Here is a 26,274-nt window from a genome sequence, read left to right as displayed (position 1 = left end):
CATGTGTATTTACAGTTTACTGAATGAATATTTCTGACATCACCTTCGACTCATGTCCGCACACCTGCATTACAATAATACATAATTCAACAGGTCACAACAAAAGGATAATTGTACAGTTAGTAAACCATGTTTAAAAAACAAAGTCTACTTGAAAATACACATAACAGTAACAGATCTACAATGGATACATTTTTTTGGGAAACAAATTGATGTTCTACTAAAACACCATTTGAGGAATCGTCAAGGAGTACTGAAAAATAATGACACTAGAAATTCTTGGGGAAGACAAATGCTCCACACATTTTTAAAATGACAATCAGTACATTTCCAACAGTGTATGTATGTATCAGACCTACTTTAGAACAAAATCAAATGAATGAAATTGTATAACATTATAACAACATTAAAACATCTGTATCATTAACAATGAACATTTGGTATTCTACCAAGAACAATCACTGGAATAAGGTGACCACTGTTTACCCCGCCTTTCAATGACTTTGAATATCCTTAATAATTAACTTGGTCCATCTGTATGCAGAACAGTTTCCCCTGGGTATGATATCTGGATATGGTATGACAAACAGCTCTATATAGAGCTAAAATCTGTCCATGAGTTGTATGTGTTGCTTGGCAAAAAGAAATCTACTTTGTTCACTGTATCGATGCCAGATCCTGAAAATAAAAAAGTATACATGTTACTATATACCACCAAGACCACAAAATACAATATAATAGACGTAACTGTTTACATTATAAATCTGAAGGCTCGGTATAACCGATAATCCCATGTAAATTTAATTGCACTCGTTATACTACATGTATATACTCAGTGCAAATCAGGAATACACTTTGTAACTTGTTATATATTTATTGCTTACCGGATACCATTCGCATAAAGTTAACCTCTGCTTCACCACTATCGTGGTCTACGTCCACTACCAGTCAAGCATACCATTTGCATTGACCAGCTTTCACTGCCACATACTTCCCAGCAGTAAAAATTGTAACTGTTAAAACAAATATTACAAAAACGACACAAAGATTAAAAACATATACCAGAAAATGGTATTCTCATTGCCTGCAAAGAATCTTGTTATATCCAGGAATATGGATATAGTATATTTTTCTACTCCCATTTCTCTCAATAACAGTACAGCTATTCCATTAAAAGCAAGTCGGCACAATAAACAGATGCAACACCTCACCTTTGCATTACTGCTTGTGGTTTGCTGGCTCTGGGATGTGCTTTTTACGTGCAAAGAAAACGGACACGGACCAAAGGTCAACAAAACCAAAAAAAAATCAGTCTGTGTAACAACCACCAAAAGGCCAACTCAAAATCACAAACAGACCCCCCCCCCTCAACCCATATTATTTAACGACCACACAAACTCCCACACCTAACAGCTAACTCACTCCGAATTTCATCCGGGGAAAGCCGTCCCGATAGCAGACGACAGGCTTGCGCCAGCGTCTACGAAAAGCAGTGTCGGGAAGCCGTGCATGATCAGCCTCCATGCGAAACCTAATGTTACTTTGCACGAGGGGGACGACAGCCTCGGCCCTCCAGACGTCCCCATCGAAAGCTAGGCGACATCTGCTGTGCTCTGGGATGTTACAACATTGAAACATTACAACACTGTTATAAAAATGAAATAGAAGGGCTTATGTAAGTTGATTTAATGCATGATGTGCTGATTGATTTTTCTACAATCTCAATTGTAATAGTCAGACAAGACACCGCTTTCATTATGTTTTTCTTACCTTCCATAAGCTAGCTTCTGTCTTAATTTTACTGTGGTCCATTGGTCAACATACACAGCACTTTCACAGTTGGCAGATAAGTCTGACAGGTATGGTGGGCACATGCAGGTCAGTGGACGAGACTTCAGCCCCTTCTTAAATGAGCTAATTGAGTGCATCTTTCTGGTACCCTTTACTGTGCGGTAGCTTCCTTTGTTGTACCCTCATGTTGTATATCATTTACTAGCATGTACAAACGCCTGGACACAACACCATGAACAGACATATTTTTTTCACCGTAAGAGAACATTTCATCAGCATTTCTACTGACAGCTCCTTCTGTGATAATTGCCCGATCTACTGCCGATTTGGTAATGGCAATCTCACCGCCACTTTCATATTTACCATGCTGAGACCCTAAGTAGTTATGTACCACTGTGCTGTTCAGTTCAGAATTATGAAGGACTAGGAGTGCTTTTTACGTGACTCGCCCTGCGGGATCTAAAACGTCACGGCCAAACGGCACTACCCAATCATCCCATTCGCGAACAAAGAAAACTCAGGTCAAGCGAGCCAAAAAGTAAAATACGCCCATCGACCTGCAGAGACAACCCACTCAAACATTCCAAAAATCTATTTCTCCAAATAAGGACAAGGAGTGGGCCATACTCTTATACTGTGCAGAACACCCCTCGGAAAAACGAAACTCTCTCAACAACTACATTTCTCTCTGTCCGTAGGCAGTCATACATTTTCTTCACAAAGGCCAACACTGCATAGAAGTAATGGTTTAGGTCATTGCTGACCTAAAATATGAGTTGGGGGGGGGGGGGTTCTGTTTGTGGTTTGGGGTTGGTTTTTGGGGGCTGGTTTGTAGAGCTTTATTGTTTTGGTTCTGTTGGCCTTTTTCACGTCATGTTAAACGCTACGTTATATACATTTGTGGGTTTTCAGTTGGGTTTTTGGTGGTTGTTTAACAAACTGGGATTGTTTTGGCTTTTATTGACCTTTGGTCCGTGTCCGTTTTCTTTGCACGTAAAAAGCACACATTGCTGAGAAAGACAATTGGATCATTATAGTAACACACAATTGGGTGTATGGTTACTTGCTCTTTGGAATAGCATGCCGATTACATTTCATTCTGAAAATGAACTGTCCAGTTTTGGGCGAAATCGACAGTAGTTAGAATGGCATTTTGGTGGGAGGTGCTCCTTCAATTCACTGACTTGTAGGTACTGCAATGAAAAGATGCCAAGGGAATGGGCTCTGACCTGTATTGTCAAAATCATCGATGACACCTTTCATGAGCTCATCCAATGTGCCAGACTTGGATTCCAGGACTCTTCTTACAGTGGTTTTCAAAACACCTTCTTTCGTCATCAAGGAAACTGGCTTGCGTTCCCACTCATTCCAAGCAAGAACTTTGCCCTCAAGCTGTGTTGAACTTTGAAAAGATCTCGGATGGTGGCACAAATCTTGACATTGACCGCACGATCTGTCTTAATTGTTTGATCAATATTGACGCAAAAGACACAATGACACGTTACCAAATATGCTTGCTTTGGAAGACGTACATTTGATGGCCTCAACTTGCTGAATTTACTGAACCCCAGATGTTTATCTGGATACTTCAGGTATTCTTCATAAAACTGCCCCGGGGGAAGATCTAGCACGAAACCTGATTGCATTTAACTCACAGCTCTCTTCACTGTGGTGACTTTCTTATTGAGAGACAGCTCTCGTGTGTGGTTGCTTTCTCTGTAGAAATGGACCACCTCTCCATCATGATTTCTGGTAAATGGACTCATTATCGACTTCCTGTTCAGTACCTCATGCTTCAGAGCCTTATCACTAGTAGTGCTAGGTGACAGAAGTGTGTTATATCGTACTCCCAGGATTGAGGATCACGCTATCGGTGGGTATTCCAGGATCACGCTATCGGTGATACTAGTCGGGCCCCGAGCCAACTGGCCCAAGAGACATTAAGTGGCCCAGATTCTGACTCGCCAATGGAGGAGGTAATGCGTAAGCCTGTCGTCTACTATCGGGACGGTGTTCCCCGGATGAAATTTGGAGTGAGTTAGTTGTTAGGTGTGGGGGGTTGTGTGGTCGTTACATAGTATGGGTTGGGTCTTTTTTCTGTTTGTGGTTTGGAGTTGGGTTTTTGGGGCCGGAATGTAGTGTTTTTTGGTTTTGCTTCTGTTGGCCTTTGGGTCCGTGTCGTTTTCACGTGACGTTAAACGCTACGTTAGTGAGAGATTTGTGTTTGTGGGTTTCAGTTGGGTAGACTGGGATTGTTTTTGGTTCTGTTGATCTTTGGTCCGTGTCCGTTTTCTTTCCACGTAAAAAGCACACACAGGATTGAGGTTGCCATAGATCTAAGTTGATATTATCTTCGCACAGCTCAACATCGTTAGCAGTCTTGCTGCATTACATGTTGCATTTTCTGAGTTCTGCTATCATACCCAATAGACAGGAAGAAGATGCATTGTTCAAGAGTTATTTTCTTGTTCTGGTGATTTTGGAAAAGGACTTCTTTTTTTGAGGTGTTAATGAATGAGCTACGCGTTGCAATACCATCTGAAACTTCTTGGCTGATTGTGGTACGTGTTTTGACACCCTGGCATCAGCCTTTGAGATGGATGATGTTGAATACAATGGCTGTATTGATTCAGAAGTGTTTTTGTTCAGACTAATCTTTCTTATTTGGTTGCCACTTTCGTGCACGATCCTTTTTACCTCGCAATTTGTCTGTGTATCTTCTTTCGTATTTAGTGTTGTATTCTCTGCTTGATTTTTAGCTCATACCAGCATGCTGGTGTGAGCTATTGTTACAGTGCGGCGTCTATCATTCTATCACTCTATCCGTCAACAATTGCTAAAACCGCCCCCACTCGCACAGTGTTTGATGGAATTTCATGAAACTTGGACACAAGGACCATTGGGTATAGGGCCATCAGAGATGGTCCGAAATTTGGGGTCAAAGGTCACCTGTGGGCCGTAATGGGCCATTTTGTGGAAATACGCAAAATGTTGAGGGTTTGTCACGATAGTACTATGGTAGTTTTACCTTCAGGGTGTTCATGAATTTGAGATCAAAGATCAACTAGGGGTCTTTTGTGGCCCGGGCCGCGGCCCTATATTTTCAAATTGCTCCTGTTCGTACAGTGTATGGCCAATTATAATGAAACTTGGTCACAATGTTCCTCGGGATGAGAGTTACGAGGGTTGTTCGGAAAATTGAGGTCAAATGTCATTTAGGGGGTCATTCTTTGTAATATTTTCAAATATCTCAATCTCCTCAAGATTTTGATGGATCATATTCAAAGTTGAACTCATGATTGTTGGATTGTGGATGAATAAGGTGATGCCTAAAAATTTTTGGTTAAAAGTTAATTAATTACAATTAATCCCCATTGTTTAAACAAATCTGAGCCTTCACTTTTTGCCAAAGCTCCTTTAATTTGTCTCCCAGTCCCTGCAGTGTTTGTTTACATTTGTGGTTAAGCTCTGCAGAGGCTGTTAGTGGAATTAAAGCAGGACTGGGAGTTGTTATTAACTGTTGAACTGTAAGCATGAGAGCCCTATAGCCAATCAGCACTTGCCGATTCTTAGAAGTCTTTGAGCCAGAGGTATGTAGGCAGCTTGTGAAGTTATGTCTTGTAGGGAGTGCTTGCTATGTCTGCTAAGGTAGAGGGGAGAAAGTTTAATAGGGTAGGTCAGTGGTACTGTATTGTTTGAGAGAGTGGGTAAAACAGGATTTAAAGGGGAAAATAGGAATTATAGCCAGTGGTGTGGCCACGATCTGCTAACGGAGGGGGGGGGGTATCCCTCACGGGCCCAAAATTGGTTTTGTGGGCCCTACATTTTTCAGCTCGAAAAGGTATGAGCTTCTGCACCATTGGTGCTCTAGTTTGGAGGTTGCTGACGTCATGGGTGCTGTTGTTGTGGTGCATGATGCTGCTGTCATTGGGTCTGTAGGTCCTAAGGACTTTTGTCTCTTTTCCATTTGGATCTTTGCATGGTACCGCGTCTGGGCTTCTTTGTGAAGTTCCTTTCATGTTTCTTTTTCATTCTTTCTGAACGTGAATTAATCCACGTTCTTCTTTTCAGCTCTTTTCAGTCGTTTTCTCTGACTGTCTTTCTCTTGAAGGGTTTTATACTTTTGAGCGGCTACATCCTTTAATTGATCTCGCCACTGAGTACATCTTGATGATCATTTGTTCTTCAATGGTTAAAGTCTCATTTTCCACTTGGCCATGATTACTTTAAGTCTATAATAACTGAAGCAAATACATAGTCACATATACTCATTTAGTAAATTTACAGAGGTGTAACCAAATAAGTTTATATTCCTTCTGTAACGGGCTACGAGGCTATATAATTATTCCTTTTATGTTATTACTTTTGAAATTGTCATTGTTAAAATTGTAATACATTCTAGTGGTATAAGTTTATATCTGCTGGATAATGGGTTGCCATATGACAATAATGATGAATATCAGTACACTTCTGAATACACTCATGATGAACACATGGTCACTTTCTATATAGTGTGATTTAAACGCTGTAGCTACAATAGCAAAACTACTACATGTATATTATGGATGAAAGTAGGTTTACAATATTTAATAAGCTATTTTACATGGCAGGAGAAAGGATAAATATGGAAATAATAAATAAATACAGTTTCTTAACCTGATTTAAAGTCTTTCTGGACCTAGGAGAGCCGAGGGGAGAGTTTCTGACTTTCGCCGGATAGAGTTACCTTAGTACTGGGTGTGCAGATGTGCAGTAGAAGTGTTGAAAGCGTTCGGCTGGATGTAGAGATATTTCAGCTGGAGACATCCTTAGCAGAGTCCAAAGAGGGAAGACAAGGTAGAGCGACGAGAATCCATGAGAGAGAATAGTAGGTTGGCTTACAGCAGGATGAATTTATAAGGTTGAGAAGTATAGAGATAAATATATATTGCGTTCAATACGGGTACAGTAGTCAAAACCAGGGAAGCATCACAGATGTGGAGACAACCTCTTAACGGAACGAACGGAGAAAACGGAGAGGGCACTTAATCGGGTGTCTGCGGCTTTTATACGAAGTGTAAAGGAATGTTCTAGTAAGCTATGAAATGTGCAGAAACCCAAGTTGGCAAGTTCCAGTTATGTAGATCTGTGACCCTGTTACGTAATAGGGCAGAGGAATAAGTTGGTAACATAACAATATTGTGATGCCACTCTGATGCTACATTATAATAGTCCAAAAAGGTTACTGTCTAGCTTGTACAGGACTAAATGATGGACCCTTGTAGTGTTAATATGGTCAGTTTTCAAAAATTAAACTGATTCGGATGTTTCCAAAAACATTCAGCCCCCAACATGTAGTATACAGGCAAGTGACACGAACATATTTTGAGGGTTGTTTTCCTATAATATTTGGAAAAGATGGAAAAAGTTTGAGTAGTGCAGTATGTATGTTTGTAGCAATGGAATTGTCATAATATTTGAAGTGCTTATTAATGGCGTCTCTGTTTCAAGCAATATTAATGAAAACTTCTTTCGGACATCGTACGTGCTTATATGATTGGATATATGTCTGGTATATAATGTAGTTGAGGGAGTACTTATGCTTTTATTATTTTAACATAACAGTCCTGTAGATTTCAATTCATATATAAGTTACTCCATGATGTTTCGGAAATCACCAAATATGGACGGAAAAAATTTCCATGTTCTTTAAATGTGAATTGACTTGACTTGAATGTGAAATGTATTTTATTTGTTACAATTATGACAGTATCACTTAATCATACCCACACTGAACATTTCTTATTTCTTGGTATACAAATGTGGACGGAAAAAGTGATGTCCGAAACACGGATCAGGTTTTGCAATAACTCTGAAATATTTATGAGAGGGAACCAATACCCACAAAGTTCAATCATGACAAAATGTATAGTAATCCCCTTTTGTAGTTAAGAATAATGCAAATAATGCATTTAAATATGCCAACATTTCCGTCCACATTTTGGCAACTCAGGGAGTATAGCATACGAATATGTAGGGAAATTGTCTGTGCTATGGTGGGTACAGCTAGGTGGGCCTTCTCGAACGGGCTAATATTTTTTTAATATTTTTTTTGGACAATGCTCCAAAGGCCATTATGCTAAATTGGGCGCATTAACGTGAATATGCGGACCCATATGCTCTCAGGGTGCAGAAAATTGAGTACGAATTGTAAACATAATAATGTTTTGCTGCTGGAATATTTGTTTAAGTAATATCACTCAAACAGCTCGGAAGTGTCAACGAAGGAGGTTTTGGTTATAAGTGTGACAGGTAACGTCATTCATTCACTTTCACATGAGCATACTTTGTATATATCAAATACAGTTTACATATATTTAACGTTATTTTTCATTGTCATGTTTCGTAACATGATCGAGAAATATGGTTATTCGGGCATTCAGAAAAGTATGGTGTCCATGCAAGTGGAAAAACGTTCTTTTCCGCACGAGTTTTTTTCAGCGGAAAGTACCGTGTGCGGAGAACAACTGAAACCTTTGCTTTGTAGTCCGAGCAGTTTAGGTTGAAGAGTCAAGATTCGTTATATCATGACCAGGACCTCTGGATATCAGGCAGAGCATACCTTCCATTAGGCCTCAAAGAAATGAAATAAAAAATTTGTACAGTACAGAGTAAGAATACCCCAAAATGGACATCTTATGTAAGTCACAGTATGCATGGGCCAGCCAACGTATGTTGTTTTATTACAAACAGGAGTAGAAATAATTTGGGTTTTTTTTTTTCGAAGGGTACATGAAGTACCTCTCTATAATGAAACCTTTGAATTCTTCCTACAGTATGTCATCCCACTGTGAGGTGGTTGCAATGCTGTTTAACTATGTTCTGGTATCTTTTCTTTTGCATCTTCTGGCTGTCAAATACAGTGTAACAGAAAGTTTTGCCAGTACTCGTGTCTCCAGCAGGCAGAGAGGCTCTCCAAAGTTCAACATAACACGTGCTCAACTGGAGTTGTTAATAGCGTGCCGGTTTTTCCACCATAAAAAAAGAGCTGAAATAGTACATGTTTCATCGAAATCAGTATCAAGGCGTTTCAAAAAAGTCTGTATTGTAGGTACTTCAGTTGGTTTTGTCGGAGAAAATTCAAGTAGGGAAAAAACACAACAGGCTTGGGATAAACAAGAAAAATCGTTAACTTGTATTTAATGTTTTTTGGAGTCACTGATTCCTCCCCATCCACTTTACTCCCCTTAACTGGCTCCAAATTCATGTTCTAGACTGCTTGGCATCTGACTCCTTTGATGGCATTATGAATAGCCTGTGGCCTTCAACATCAGCCATGCAGCTCTATTTGGCCCTGGCTCTTACAAAGTTCAAGAATCACTGCTTTTAATTGTAAGGTTCCAGGGGTGAAATATTTTTTGACTTCACTTTCATCATCAAGCTCATTGCAACATACTGTATATAGGTATACAGAATGTGGCACTTGACAGACATTTATTCACAGCGGTGGAGGGGTGGGGGCATAAAATGTGAGCATACTATGTTATACGTGAATGATGGTTCACACTGTTCGTGTTCACTAATGTGCCAGTATTTTGTTGAGCCAGAAAATGAGCCAGAATTTGGCTCTCTAGATGACCTTCCAAGAGTTAAAATCCTGGAATATTGGCATGGAAATTGGGAAGGAGTGTGGAAAGATCTTTCTGTATCGTCAAATGAAAGTTCTAACTACAATATTTGAGATCCTTTCTTTAGACTCTCGACAGGTTTGATCGGCAGCGTGCTGTGTTGACATATATGCCTTATATTGTCGTAAGGAACAGTCTGGTAGACTTCTTGAAAAGCCTGGACAAGGCAAGGAATTTACTCTGTTGTAAACTGCATGTGCCATTACATGATGATAAGCAATCACGATAGAAATGCATCATATTATCCTTTCAGAGAAATCAATCTTGACACAGAAGATTACAGTCATGTAAGTACTGAAAGCTTGGATGACACTGCACAGACTCCTTGCTGGGAACCACACAATTGGTGCTAATAATGCTGTCACTCTCCTCCACAATAAAGAAATTAAAGTACAAAGAGAAAGAGTGAGAGAAAAACACAAGCACTATTATCAGTGAAATTACATCCAAGTATCTATACTACACACCAAGCCAAAAAGATATTGACAGATCGCACCGAGTTCGACAGAAAGAAGCCAATAAGCTGAGAGCCATCTTAGTCAAGTTCTCTAACTACGAGGCTAGAGATCGAAGAAAGCTGAAAGGAACCAAAATCGTCATCAGGGAAGACCTTACGAAGCCTAACCAAGATCTCCTAAAGGCCACAAAAACTGTCCCATGGTAAAATCAGCCTGGTCACACGATGGGGAAAACGGCTCAGTTTAAAAAAGAAGGATCTGGGGTCTAAATGACCTACAGCGACTTTCACTTCCAGTGAGCCAGCACAATCTCACAAACCAAAGGTTTACTATATTCTCTTTACTATTACGTATTCCGTTTTGTCTTAATGTTAGATTTTCTTTGTGTTTTCTGTAAAGGGGATATTATCTTCGGGTCATCTTCTAATAATTTTATCAGTGTCAAATGTTGTACCATGAAGCCTGCTCTAGTTACACAAATCTAAACACACCTAGGGGTATTTGTAAACCACACAGACAGACAGAAGTTTCCTCAGGAGTTCATTTATTGTAGAAATATTCTTCTCATGGCAATGATCTGGATACCATTACCAATACATGTGGCATTGGATGTAAGTTTTTATTCAACCTATATTAACATTGATCAATTTAATACTCTCCACAGGGATGACTTCAGCGTTTTTCACCTTAATAGTCGCAGTTTAATTAGAAATTTTTGTAGTATCCATGTTTATATTTCACTCCTTAACCATAACTTTGCGGCCTTAGGTTTTACAGAAACTTGATTTAAGGATAATTTTCTTCTTTTGTTGACCTTGAAGGTTGTTGGTTGAAAACCATCGCCCGAAAGGGACGTTGCGTTTGCCTATTTGTAAGGAACGGTTTCGTGTTTGAAGTTAGACACGACATTTCTCTCTTGAACAATGACATTGACAGTCATTTTATTGAGTAATTTTTCGACCACCTACGGGTAATCTGGGAAATTTGAATGATTATTTGTACAATATGCTAAGCGATGTCTCATCAAACGCTAAATATGGTTTTCCAATGGGGGATTTTAACGTCGATCTTTGTAAGTGTAATGAATCTGATTTCTTAATTAATTTCACTTCGTGTGGTTTCAGTCCAACCATCAGGAAACCAACAAGAGTCACCAATAGTTGTAAGTCGTTCATTGACAACATCTTGACTACATTCTCGAGGAACTATTCAACTGGAAATTTTGAATGTTTTATTTTATCTTTTTCCCAATTGGGATCCAAAATTGGGATCCAAAATAATCGAATTGGGATCATGTTTATAGGGAGAGTGACGTGAACTCAGCTTTTAACCCATTTTTTTACTACTTTTAATGATGTCTACAACAATAGCTTTCCTCTGATTAAAACAGGTCAGAGAAAGAAGAAAAAACAACAATGGATCACCAAAGGTCTACTTCAGTCGATTAAATGTAAAAATAAGCTCTACAGACGTTATCTCAAACAACCTACACTTACAAACAAAACTCATTACGATAGTTATCGAAACAAATTAACCCATATCATTCGTTTTGCGAAGAAAATGCATAATAAACATATTTATGATACCTCCAAAAACGACGCAAAACGCACCTGGCAACACATTAGTGACATATTGCACAAGAGGGGAAACGTTACTATATATCCTGACAAGTTCATTGACCGCAACAAATACTTGACGAAACCTTTAAGCATTGCTAATGCATTCAATGACTTTTTTTACCGACCTTGGCACGTCATTAGCTAGAGGCATTCCTAATATTGGTCACGCAGAGAACTGCTTAGCAGACAGAAATCTTTCTTCTATTTTTTTCTCAGTTAGCTACTGTGAATTCACAAAGATCGCATACGATTGTCTGAATCCTAATAAATCTGCTGGATACGATGGTTTGCGACCAGCTATTGTCCGTAGAGTAATTCCTCACATATCGAAGCCTCTTTTATGCATGGCATCTTCCCCGACAAGTTAAAAATCGCCAAAGTTATTCCGCTTGTAAAGAAAGGTGACCAAACTCAGTTTCTAAACTATCGTCCAATGTCTGTATTGCCCTGCCTTTCAAAAATTATAGAAAGACTAGCATTTAACAGAGCACAAAACTTTTTAGACAAGCACAAAGTTCTTACAAACAGTCAGTACGGATTCCGCCCTGGTCATTCTACCGAAACTGCTCTTGCAGATGCTATTGACAAATTAAACAAAGCTGCCGAGAAGAAAGAGACTTCGGTTGGAATCTTCTTAGACTTATCCAAAGCTTTTGACACAGTCGACCACAACGTTTTACTACGCAAACTGTCACACTATGGAATTAGGGGACTTCCGCTCAAATGGTTCGATAGTTACTTGACTCTCAGGCAACAGTACACTCACTATAATAATACAGACTCTGACCTGGCTACTGTTCGTTGCGGGGTTCCCCAAGGTGCAATCCTTGATCCGTGTACGTTCTCTTTGCACGTAAAATACCTTTTGGGGGGGGGGGTGTAACAGGTACAAGCTACCCCTCGTATTAAAACTCGCATTTAGGATTTTGCATGCGAAAGGTTATGTTGTTGTCAATAGAGGTCGAATAATAAAACATAATTACTATGAATCATCTTCATTAGTGTTAGCCGATATATAAACAATTGTTACCTACCATAGAGTGAATGATGCAAGATGTTCCCATATTTTATTTGCAGATGGCGGATTGTTGTGCATGCTGGTGTTGATGGGTTCTCAAGACTAATAACCTTCATAAAGGCAAGCACTGACAGAGCTTCAACTGTGTTTCAGCTGTTTAAAGAAGCCACAAAACAGTATGGGACACCATCACGTATAAGGTGTGACAACGGAGATGAACATACAGCTGTTTGCCAATTTATTGAGGAATATCATAGTACAGGGCGTGGCAGTGCCATTAGAGGGAGGAGCGTTCACAATCAGCGTGTTGAAAGAAACTGGTTGGAAATGTTTAATGGTTTGCATCAATGTATATTATAATTTATGCACAGGGGAGCGATAGCTCCCACTAGTCGCCATCAGCGTTACCAGCGGCACATGCCAAAATGGCTCACAATCATAACAAAACAACTGTAGAATGAACAATATTACAACTAATTCAGACGAAATTTAACTGCAAGAAACGATATCGACCGCGATAACATTGTTCAGTGTGTTGCCAAGCGGAAATTTCACCTCGAATGTTTCGGATACGTGCATTTTTTTGTGAACCATAAAGTTCGGGCAATTTAGAAAAAAACCAACGGTAGAACACCAGAAAAGTCTAAAAACGCTAAATGTAGTGTAAAAACGCTAACGCTGGTAACACTGGGACTCGCCATGATGAAAATGACTAAGTTTTGACGAAAATACCCGAGGATGGCCGAAGGTGATCGGAATAACAAGTTGTAGATATTTACCGAAGTTAACCGAAGGTGAACCGATGGATGTTAATATTTCGTGTTATACTCGGACACGTGCGTCATGTATGTATTTAATTGTACAACGTTTATTATGTGTTTATTGACAGTGAGCAATCTTTTATTCAGCAAATATAAAATATAGAGTAAACGCAATTCAGTTATTTAGTTTAGGGCCTACGATAATGGGAAACTGCATGCTGAGCAAATCAATTTGAGGCAATAAGCTTGGATTAACAAACAGAATGTGGCAAAAATTGCCTTTATTTTATCACCCCATGCCGAGCTTTTTTTTTTTTTTTGGGGGGGGGGAAGCTAGTTTTCGGTCAAAACGGGCATGAAAAACACAACCTAGTCAGGGAACAACCGAAGAGAGTTAAAGATGCTACGGCCATGACTGCTGCTACATTTCATTCCTCTCTTTCAGCTTCTCATTTCAAGATATTTAACCATGCTACAGTTTTTCTAACAAGTACCATAATTGCTGGTCTGTTAAATCCCCCCCCCCCCTCTCTCTCCACCTAGCGCGGTGGTCCTTTTGGTGTTTTTTCGCCATAGAGAGCACCTAATACGCTTGTAACTCCGGTTAACAATCAAAGGAAAACATCGTCGAATTTTTTCATCCAACTGTTTTTAAAACAAAAACTTAACGTATAGTTTACAGTGTTTAACAGTTTCCCTATTTTATAACTCTTCGTATCTGTTTATATTTTAATTCATTTGACATCTTTCATAACGTACTACATTATTTCGTAAAATATGTCCCTTTTCTCAAGAAAACTTTCACAACGAGGTAAGCCTTTCCGGCTCACACTAAACGTATTTTTAGTTCTTATGTGCACCCACAGCAAAAGAACTTACGATAAAAAATAACAACAACTATCCATCCTATCCATCCCACCTATCTTACCGTCGAACTCGAAGTCTTAAAATGTGACACTACGTACTGTAACCGTCTCAAGATCAGAAAATTATACCCAAAACAAGTGATTGGTTGAAATTGTACATAAAACATATGTCTAAGACCTAGCTGTGTGTACAAGAAGTCCCCAACTCCAACTAACGTGTAGGCCTAGCCTAACTAACTTACAAGTTACGGTGTTAATAAAGTTACAAAACTTACAGTAGCTTAGGCCTATAATAACTAGGCTGTTTAACCCTTAAATTAAATAGTTATTATTATTAGTGAAGGTAAAGAGTAAATGACTAAAGCATTCTGTAGTTAGCCGTGACTTTGTTTACATTACAAGAGAAGGTTGTTAGTGTGACACCCCTGCTCAAATTTATGATGCAACACTACAGTAGTACCAGTAGGATGGTCATAGTGAGCTAAAATCGACAATTAGAATTGTACTTGGCTAGGAATTTCATATGGTTTTTTGATGTTTAATATAATATTTAATCTTTACAGAAGGGCTGAAGTAAGCAATACATACAAAAGATTATTTGTATGTTCATTGCCGTGATAAGTGTAGCAATAATTCGTACTGATAAAAAAATTATAGGAACTTTTCCTAGGAAAAATTCCAAATCATGCAATACCATTCCTGCCAATCACCTGCATTTTCTATCTGCTTTTCTTACATATATATGTTTCATCATAAAGGAAGCATGATAATGGCAAAATGATTCAACCAGCAGTCTGCACAATGCCCACTGTGTTGTAAACTTAACGCAAGACACTATTGAATCAAACAGTCAAGAACTCAATGATGTTTTCTACTTTGGCTAAAAGGTACAAAATTGTACAGTGACTAATTGGCTGCGGTTTCCCTACATGTGTGGTTTATACCTCAACTGCTGGCTCTACCCTCTGTTACAAAATTCAAAGAAACTGGCATACGATTACTGTATAGTTTACATACCGCAAGTGATAGCTTTCCATGAAGTTTTCTTCCAAATAAGCTATTCACTTTCCTCTTCATGTCTGTCATTAAAATTTGCTTCAGGTTTTGAAATGTTTCCTTTCTTGATCAATGAACATCAGTTTTGATTAAAATTTTCCTGCAATTTGGCAAATCAATTTAGTCAATTCAAATGCCCACAGGACACTCCCATTCAAATGATGAATTTACATCCAAAAGTCCTAGCAATTGGTCTAATACAAGCAAAATATGTTAACCAGCTTAACATTTGTTTTCTTCAAAAGTTATTGCCATCACCCCATCTTCACTATTATTTAACTAACATATCTGTCTGCTATTGGCAGCTCCAGGGCACTGAGGGCATTCTTCATCGCCTCGTTTCTTAACTCTCGCCACTTTGGCCGTTTTACGTAGGAGCAAAGGCTCATGCTGGCCACCTCTCCACTTCTCCTTTTGTTAAAGGAAGTGGCCAGCACAAATGTCGAATTTGCCAGCTGTTTCCGTTGAAACTCATCAGGAGTTTCAATGAACTTCTTCTGAGCTTCCTGGAATTTTTATAGGTCCAGGATCTCAACTGTTGAAGGTCTGATGTGGACCGGCGTTCTTTGAGGCTTTGCAAGGCTGGAGATGATTTTTTTATGTCCAATCTTCACCTTCCATTAGCTCCTGGAAGGACACCGCCTCGTCTTTCATTTCATGGTTTTTCAACCTTATTGCCCTTCCACGCTGCAGCACTTAAGAAGTGAATGTCGAATGTTAAGCCCATATGAAGGGCTGGTGAACATATTCACTCCAGCAACAGTTTGCTGTTGTGCATCGCCATAAACAACCCTCACACCGACCACCACATCGTCAAATTTGCTTACATCAATAAGTTCCATCAGTGATGTCTCTCCATTTGTGATCTTCAATGTTATTAGCAGTCTGGCCAGCTGTCTCATTCTGTGAGATATGACATGCCGCCTCAATGCTCCAGTCTTTCTAACAGGGAGGCGCCAAACATCAATATAAGCCCATCTGCCTCCAACACCCTCTTCACTTCATCATCCCTTATTTTAAGTCCTTCAAGTTATCACTCAAGAAGAGTGTGTTTTTGCCACGAAAGGCACCACTCAAGAGCATTCTGCATATGGCAGTGAGCGTTGTATCCTTCGTCCCATCTGGATCCATTTCACTTTTTCAATGGAAATGTGGTCGTTAAGGTTGCAGTTGGAGACATGCCTCCACAGCTCACTGATTTCTAAAAAACCGTAGCACTTGAGGCAAGGCAGATAATCTTCAACAATCTGAACATGATTCTTAACATGAATCTTAACAATAACACCTTCTTACAACTATGAGTTCTCCAACTCCTTTTTTTCAACACCTCCACATTATAGTTGAAGTTTCCCATAAGTCGTAGGGCCTCCAGTTTGTATCGTCTCTCTTTCTTAGAATCATTAATGGCATCTGCCACTACAGCTTCTGTATCAGCGTGGATGCTCAAGTGGCGAGCCATCTTACTTCTAACTACTTTCGCACACACGAAACACAACTGAAAATTGTCATAGCTTCTGCCTCCGTTGGTTTTCGTGTATACTGGTAGAGTTACCCTTGGATATCTTGTCACTGTTGAGCTGCATGCGGCTGAAAATATTGAAGGGTTACAAAAATTTAATTGTTATATACTATGAGCATATAGAATATACTGGATAATTCAATTCAAACATATCTTTTGAAATTAATGGAAGACAGTTTAGATGTCAGTAGCAAGTTGTGACTGATACTTGAATTTTATTTATATCCAGTGCATCTTGCTTTTACTCTCCAACAAATTTACTTAAAACATAAAACTGTGCAGTCCGTTAATTTGGAATGCCATTCAAGGGTTTGACCTCAGTTCCTTGTATGATTAATTACACAGTGGTATTACGTAAAATCGTAGCATATAAGCAATCTTGAGGGTCTAAATCTTTCATTTTTGTCTTAATGATGTGCTTCATCTGCAAAGCTGAGAATTTGACTGTTTGAGGGTTTCAATGATGTGACGCCGTCACTAATTTTTGGCTGTAGTTGCCTTCATGAAACACCAAAAAACTCAAATGTTTTAAGCAATATCACTGAAACAGATTGGAAGGAGGTTATGCTTCAAAAATATGAGGACAAATATGTGTGACATGTAATGTCATTTCACATGACCATACGTGAGTACATAGATGGGTACATAATAGGACAGAGACCCAAAATTCAAATTATTGATAAGAAGTTAATACTTATTGTCACCGAGACGACGCTCAATGAAGCTGAACCAGTAGTCGTAGGTTTTAACCGTAGGTTTTACCCGTAGGTTTGAACCCATTTATCGCACACGTGGCTCAACAGGACCACGGTGAAAAATATAAAGTCAAAATATGAAAAGATTAATATACAAACATTGCTAAAAAAAACACATGAATTTGCACAAATCAATAATAACATAATAATGCAAAATATTTCTCCTTATAACAAATGCACAAAGGGAAGAAGTATAACAAATAAAATTGCTAAGATAAAAAACGAGTAGGATTGACAACAATTACATTGAAATTACAGTCGTTATCGGGCAAAACCGACCACACGACAAACTGTGGTATACGGGGGCTTACAGGGGTTTACGTCGGCTTTCTAGCGGCTTTCTGGAGAATGTGTAGAATACCAACAAAAGTTATAACCTCTTGAGAGATTTGAGAGCCCCTTATTACCTGTATAAAACATATATGATACTAAGGGTCTGTCATAGTAGCACATGCGACGACTCTCTGAACCAGGAGAGGAATGAAGCATATGTACCTCACATTATGCGTAAGTATGCAAATCGAGGAGGTGGGTATAAAAGGTCACACCCTACACACCATTGGGCGAGGGCAGCATTGGCCATTGACCATTGCCCGATCTCGACCAAGCGGAAATTTCCCCTTAGTCACGCTAAGGAAATAACACACATCGTCAATGATGACGCTCCCCCCCCCCCCCACTGGAATACGTGACGTTCAAGTATATGAATGCCTACAATACCTAAACCACCCCATCGATGTACATTAAAATTCCATTAAAGCTTTAGCAATAAAAATTGTCACGTTAAGCTTCTATACCAAGTAAACAACTATAAAGCCTGACACACCTGGCAGCTCAATAACGAAGAAAAAACTATATTTACATGGAATTTCAACAATAATGCGTGCAAACACTTAAAAGGATTGTCTGGTGGCCCAAAGAAGTTACCTTCAAAAATAGTAAATAATTTTCCAAACATGTTGTCAAAGTATGAGAACGCTAATGTTGCGTTTGACAGAGAAACGATTTTTTAATCGTTATGGATAGACATTTCAAATATGATTTGAACAGTACAATACGTGACGTCAGCTCTGCCATAGCAGATTGCGTCATAACCCACCCTCCGCACAGTACCTATACGGTAATCACAACAAAAACAGCGTTTGTATACAGATAAATTTCTTCCTTAATTTCCGGTGAAATTTCCTAAAAATTAGATATGTTTTCAAAAACTCCTTAAGCCGCCATGTACTTGAGCGGTGGTTCCGTGGTCTTTGACTAACAGAAGGTAAATTTTAACAGCAGACTCTGAGTTGTTCAGGCTATACATCGCGCTATCCAGCTCTAACGCGAAAAATGTTCGCATGTAGGCTGTACTCAAACGTTGACAATCGGACAGTTCTGCGAAGCCTAAGCTTCTCAGTGCTATATTCTGCTCTGACAACTATTCGATCAATTTCTTCAATAATTTCCGGTGAAATTTCTTATAAATTAGATATGATTTAAAAAACTCCTTAAGCCGCGATATATGTAGTAGATCGGTGGTTTCGTGGTCTTTGTGGAACACAAGATAAGTTTTAACAGCAGGCTCTTCGTTGTTTATACATCGCGGTATCCAGCTCCAGCGCGAAGAATGTTCGCTTGTATAGGCTACTCCTAACGTTTACAATCGGACAGTTCTGCGATGACATCGATCCCGCCAAGTTTCATCTTTCGGTTTAACGAATACTTTACAAGGTTCCTTTTACTGTTAATTTGATCCGTGAATTTTATTTCAGCGATTTCGAAGAACAGTTTATGAACTGTGGTTTGAGTGTGAGTGTACTATGTGTAAGGCTATACAAGTACACCAACTGAGCATCGTAGTATATACGTTCGCGAGTATGTACGTTATATATATGAGGCAATCCAATTTGCTGCGGAATTGGGAGTGCTAACTTCAAGTCGCCTGTTTTGCCTATCTGCAAGCACTACGTCAATCACCATATTGAAGCGTTCGAACAAACGGTACTTTTGGTGAGAAACTGGTGAATTTGAAAACCAGATTTCTACAAGAAGAAAACGTCGAATGGGGACAATTTTTACATGGTTAGAAAGAGAAAAATAATAACTGCAAGGACAATGTATCAAAATCTTCCACCAGACAATTCCTTTAAGAAGATGAGAATGCAGATTCAAGTAAAACAATCTTAGTAATAGGACGAACCAGCTCGGTAGTCCTAGTTTGCTTTCGTGGAGTGCGGACGTCTTTTCGGCTGCTCTCCACTTTTCGTTGACCACACACTTTGTGTTTTTTACGTTGGCCTTTCAATAGTTTGCAGTGTGTTTAGTGTAGTTTTGGCTTTGTTGCGTGGTTTTTATTTTTAGTAGGTGCGTGGCTTGCCACACCCCTAGCTGTCATGGCGGCTCGCCGTGACAGCAAAATCGTATTGAGTTTCTCGGGGGAGGCCAAGGTCGTCCCCGGACAATTTTTTTTTTCAGTTTTGCGTTCTGTTGGTTTAACAGTCCCTGGAGAGGTTGACGCGCTTCAGCGTAAACCTCTCCGGGGTATGAATTGTTTTGATGTACGTTTTACCTCGGAGGCTGCCCGCGTCCGAGGCGTCCATGTGTTGGAGGGAGTCGAGGGACTGAAGGTCACACCGTATGACAGTTCGGTGTGGGTGACAGTCCTCCATCTCCCTCTGGACATGTCTGAACAGGTTGTTGTGCGGACACTGGGGCGTTTTGGGAAAGTGACCGGCTACGAGGAGCCGGAATTGCTTGAATGTGTAAAGGTGTCAAGACCGGGACTAAACGAGTTAGAATCGAACTCAAGTCCGATATCCCCTCTACCTTGTGGGCTAATGGGCACAGGGCCCACATTGCATACCCGGGCCAGCCTCGCACTTGTTGGAGGTGTGGGCTGGAAGGGCATGATGCCAGGTTGTGCCCGAAGAAGCGGTGTAGCCGCTGTTTACAGGTTGGGCATACCCTGGCCGAGTGTAAAGGGGATATCGTTTGCAACTCGTGTGGGAAAACGGGCCATCTCGCCCATTTATGCCCAGACCGCTCATACGCCGCGAGAGTGGCTACGGGCGTGGTTGAAGCGGTCCCCGTCCCGGCCTCTGACACCGTACCACATGATGCTCCTGTCATCGCCCCAGTGTCCGACACTAGCGCCCCGATGGAGGCTTTGTTCCCCCTTTCGTGTCCGACCTCTCCCCTGATCGAACTTGCCGAGACTGCCAGCCTGCCCACTGAGGCAGAGCAGGACAAAACGGCGGAGATGGTACTAGCGGAGTGGCACGCGGCGCAGGATGCCGCTTGTACTGGTTCACCGGTAGCTACGCCCGCTATCGGTGTTACTAGTCGGGCCCCGAGTCAACCGGCCCAAGAGACACTAAGTGGCCCAGATTCGGACTCGCCAATGGATGACTGCACTACAGCCTTATTAGTTGTGGCTAAGGAGTCCTCCGATTGGTTTGATGAGACAAAACACGCCACTGATCTCATTGACTCGAGCGGCCCTTCCACCCTGCCCGCAGTCGCTTCCGCTATACCGGACACGATGGTCGCTAGTGGACCTCCTGTTCCTGACAGGGATGTCCACTCGATCAAGGTTGACGAGGAGTTAAGAACTCTGCTCCCTCGTAAGAAAAGGGGGAATACTGTTGTTAGGGGCTTGAAAAGACCCGTATTGGGAAAATTTCGCAGATAATGTGCAAGCCTGTCCCCCGGATGAATTTTGGAGTTACTTAGTTGTTGTGTGTGGGGTGGGGGGTTTGTGTGGTCCTTACATAATATGGGTTGGGGGTTTTCTGTTTGTGGTTTGGTGTTGGCTTTTGGGGGCTGGTTTGTGGAGCTTTATTGTTTTGGTTCTGTTAGCCTTTGGGTCCGTGTCCTTTTCACGTCACGTTAAACGCTATATTTTATACATTTGTGGGTTAGTGAGAGATTCTGTTTGTGGGTTTTCAGTTGGGTTTTTGGTGGTTGTTAAACAGACTGGGATTGTTTTTGGTTTTGTTGACCTTTGGTCCGTGTCCGTTTCTTTGCACGTAAAAAGCACCATTACACCTTCTGCACCAACAATCGCCGAAATAGTTCCTTGACCGTTATATCTTCGTTTTCCAAAATAGCATACATGGCTCGTTTAGCCGATTTAATCATGCTCGCATGAATTCCTCTTTTGGCACTCTGCAGTCGTTTAAGAATCGTGCTAAGAAACGTACCCGGACCAAAGGTCAACAAAACCAAAAACAAACCCAGTCTGTAAAGCAACAACTGAAACCCATCAATCTCTCACTAACGCAGCGTTTAACGTGACGCGAAAAGGTCACGGACCCAAAGGCCAACAGAAGCAAAACAAATAAAACACTACAAACAAGCCCCCAAAAGCCAACCCCAAACCGCAAAGAGAAAAATTAAAGCAACCTATATTACGTAACGACCACACAGCCCCCACACCTACCAACTAACTCACTCCAAATTTCATCCGGGGAACGCCGTCCCGATAGTAGACGACAGGCTTGCGCCAGCGTCTACGGAAGGCAGTGTCGGGAAGCCGTGCATGGTCCGCCTCCATGCGCAACCTGATGTCACTTTGCACGAGGGGGACAACATCCTCTGCCCTCCAGACGTCCCCACCGAAGACTAGGCGGCATCTGCTTTTCCAGATGTGTCTCCTGATGACAGCGGCAAACAACAACAGCAGATCCCTAACCCAGGTTGGGCACACAGGGGGCAACAAACCATACAAAACAAAATCACTACTGATGGCCCACTGTGTGCAACCAATAACACCAATAACGAAGGCGTGAAACCAATCCCACACCAACCGGACAAAGGGACACTCCAGCAAAAGGTGTTGCATAGTCTCGATGGCTTTACAGCCCACACGGGGACAAATCCCATCACCTAATCGCCACCTGACTAGGCGAAAATGGTTAGTGATGAGGACCCCATGTGCAATCCTCCACGCCAAGTCCCTGAGACGGCTATCTAGTGACTTGCAACACACAGACCGCCACACATCTCGAGAGATGGCGGTCCGGCAAGCCGACGGGCACACAGGCGCGAGCATTGAACGAAACAATGGTGGGTATAACACAGAGGGGGCCACGTTCAGCAGAACATGTGGCCCACCCTCTTCTTTGATTCTACGAAGAGAGTCACCAATCTGAGTATAGACCCCAGAAGGGCGTGTCGCCTTTGGCCGGTTATTGGAAAAGGATCCGGGCCAGTGGTGTCGCAAAAGAAACCCACCCCAGTACCAAGCAAAGGGCAACGAAGGATTTCCAAAAGCAACAAAAACACCTTTCAAGAGGAGAAAGCGCAGTTTAGATGGTAGGTGGACCAAACCAAGCCCACCGCTCAAGGGGGTCTTATACAGAACGTTATAAGAATCGTTGGGCACATGCTTGCACTCTGATTAATTTTACCCAACTGGAATAACTCTTGGGATCAACACGCCACTCGTCACTGTTGGTTACAATGTTTCCATTACATATTGCAACTATTTGTGGCTTTTTATTGTTTTCCTTTTCATGGCCCTTCCCACCACAATAGTTTTGATTTTTGCCCGTTCACGCTTGCCCCTCTTGACGCAATGTCTACTGGATTCAATTTTGACTGAACATATTTCCATTTATTGGGGTTCGTTGAATTTTTAATCTCTCCAACTCGGTTGGCAAGAAAGGTTTTGAACAGTCTGCTTCTGTTTCTTATCTAGTATAATACATTCATACTGTCACTCCAAAAGTGAACTTCTTCATTTCCAAGGCTCTTGTTATAGCCACGTTTTGTTACCCCCAGAACAGCTGCCATCAGCTCCAGTCTTGGAATATTCATTGATTTCAAATGGGGCAACTTTTGTCTTGGAGGCAACAAGCCTTCAGGATTTTCCATTTCCGTTAGTAGAGCACACATACACCACCGATGCATATGCATCTTCTAAATCATCTACAAATGTGTGAAGCTCTGCTGCCCCTTCATTTGTACATAGACATCTCTGGATTGCATTTGTTCTCAAATTTATGACCTCATCTGCCAACTCCATGACCTCGTCCCACTGTAGGCCATCTGCCTTCTTGCAGCATTATAACTTTTCCTGCTATCACCACCGGAGATAGAAATCCCAGTGGATGAAAGCAGAGGCTATTTTACCCAAGACTTTCCTTTTTCTTGGGTTCGTCTCGTCAGGTTCAATGAAGGTTAAGATATCCTCATCTGCTTTCCAACTTATGCCTTCACTGATGGTGGGTTTCCTTCATTTCATTTCTGTTGCTCTGCTTTCGATAGGTATTTTTTTTTTCATAACTTCCTGGTTGTTACTTTCTGTTTACCCATTTATGAGCTTTCATCCCTGTCTGTCACAAGGTCCCCCTAAACAAGGTCCTTGGAACAGGTGCAGTTCTGACACATACAATCGATAAAAGAAGCGATACCAGTTTTAAACAGAAAAATTTACTTTATTATATGAAACCATAAGTTACTTTTGAGGCCTCCTACAATAATACTTAGAAATACAAATGAATAATAATAATAACACGAATAATGCAGGTTAGGCTCGACACGGCTTTCTCTCCAGTTCCAGGATAAAGACTCAAAGCTATCTCTGCCTCTCAAGCAGTCGAAAGGAACATCGCATGTCGCCTCTCAGCCAATGTCTGACCTAATTCTCAGGTCACAAGCTACCACCCTATGAATTAAAAAGGAAGAATTTTTCTAATCTCTAATTCCTTTCAACCATATTCCAGTATTAACATTTTCATATAGTAATACGCATGACAGCACATTCTTTTGGAAATAATTGAAACATAAATACATTTCGCAAAATTTCTGTTGCCGAATGTCTTCCCACAAAATTAATTGACCTGTTTAACGACAGATTTTAAACTCCTTAATTTCTAATAACTTGAATTTACACATGTCAGGAATTTAAATAACATTATTCACATTTTATGTGAAAGAAGCCAATTACTTTTTAAATTTGTCTCGTACTTTTCGTACACACATTTATTTTCTCATAAAGCAATTAACGAAAATTTTAATTTCCCTTGACTTAATAAACACGAAATATTTAATCCCCGGCAAATTGATATCCACGAATTCTAATACCCCGTGACATAGTATAATAATTTATTAAACAAACCTACAGGTCACGGCTCCATCCAAAACCTGGTTCACGCAATACGTTGACTTTCAAAATACGTTGACTCTCACAATACGTTGACTTTCACAAATTATAACATTTTCACTGTGCTGGTCCCCGACCAAATCGTCTCCCAATCTCTACAGCAGGACGTCAGTGAGCGAAGTGAGTATCTCTATGCCTAATTTTCCACAGAGGCAATATTCCAAAAACCGCCCAAGGAATTGAAAGGTATGACTACTAGTATATTGTTACACACACATTTATGCAAATGAGATACTGCAGTTACATAATTAGAGATTCCTTAAGTAGTACAACTAAGAGTGTTATTTTGATCGACCCCCTGACAGTCCCTTTCCATAATTTTACTACCTCTTCATACAACTCAATTCCCGCCTCCACATGCTGCCATCCATATAGGTAGACTTGACAACTGTCTCGACAGCCTATATTCTTCCCTATACAGTTCAGCGTTGTTTGAGCAACATACTGACCAATTAATGGAGCAACATGCACTCTAAAAGGTAATATTTTGAATTCGTATACATCTGGTTCATCAGTGTGATTTTCATCCCATAAGAAAAATCGTAACATGGATATGTCGACTTTTGCAACTTTAATCTGCATGTACATTTCTGATATGTCACATATCAGAGCAACTTTGTAATGACGGAATCGCAAAAGCACATCAAACAATTCTCGGTGCAATTTTGGACCGGCATCGATCATATCACTCAGGGATGGTTGGACTTCACTCGTGGCTGAGGCATCGAAAACTATCCGTACTTTTGTCGTTTCTTTGTCAGTTCTCACAACCAGAAAATGTGCCAAATTCTTTCTTCTGGTTTCATCATTAACTTCAACCTCTTTGACTTTTGTTATGTATCCTTTCTCAACATACTTCTTAACCACACCCTTGTATTCAGACCTCAAACTTGGGTCCTTTTGTAACCTCTTCTCTAGACCTTGTAGCAGTTTCAAGGCCATGTCGTAATATTTGAAATTGTCTTTCTTCACATTTTCGTCTTTCCAAGGTATTTTACCATCTCCCACCAGTGAATCGGCAACCTTTTCTACCACTTCCCGCTCCCCCAGGATTAATCAGACCCCCTGTGACTTTTTATTCTGTGCCATTTTCGACAATTTCCGTTCTAATCCAATCTAATTTTTTATAAAAAAAACCTCGCTCTGCTACCAAAATGTAAGTAAACTGACAAGAACAGGCTGAAATGAACACAACAGTTTCTTGTCTCTCGGGGAGGATGAGTCAACCCCTTGAAACTTGGAAAATGCTCTAATAAAGATGAAAAAGAACTTTGAACTGGAAAGGGATGACTATGTACAAGGGGTTATTGACATAAGTAGTGTCTAGCACCCTGCTACACACTCCCTACTTTAAATGTTGTCGTCCCTGAAAAGTGAATACAAAAGCTATTTCGCCTAATTACTAGTGTCACTTTGCAGCATCTGAGCATGGTGCTGATTTATATTCACAAGCTGTTGCATCAGAGCTATCAGCGCAGAAGGACCTGTACTATCCATAGGCGCTCGGGAGGTGCTGGATATCTGACAGGACGTCGCCTGGGGACATCACACATTGGAGCCACAACCGGCAGTGGAGGTTATGGGGTTCCTCGGGTGGCATTACTATCTCTG

At 40.7% G+C, this 26,274-nt stretch overlaps 1 protein-coding gene across 1 annotated transcript; it reads right to left on the bottom strand.

Moving 5' to 3' along the window:
- Window positions 1–16,741: 16,741 nt before the first annotated feature.
- LOC139984600 (uncharacterized) lies at window positions 16,742–25,605 on the bottom strand. Its single transcript, XM_071998546.1, has 2 exons — window positions 25,001–25,605; window positions 16,742–16,823 (listed from the first exon to the last, which is right to left on the bottom strand). Exons 1-2 carry the CDS (start codon window positions 25,603–25,605, stop codon window positions 16,742–16,744), a joined length of 687 nt encoding a protein of 228 aa, XP_071854647.1.
- Window positions 25,606–26,274: the final 669 nt, after the last annotated feature.

Source organism: Apostichopus japonicus, chromosome 17 (assembly GCF_037975245.1).
Source record: "Apostichopus japonicus isolate 1M-3 chromosome 17, ASM3797524v1, whole genome shotgun sequence".
NCBI lineage: Eukaryota > Metazoa > Echinodermata > Holothuroidea > Aspidochirotida > Stichopodidae > Apostichopus > Apostichopus japonicus.
This window is presented reverse-complemented; position numbering and strand designations above follow the sequence as displayed.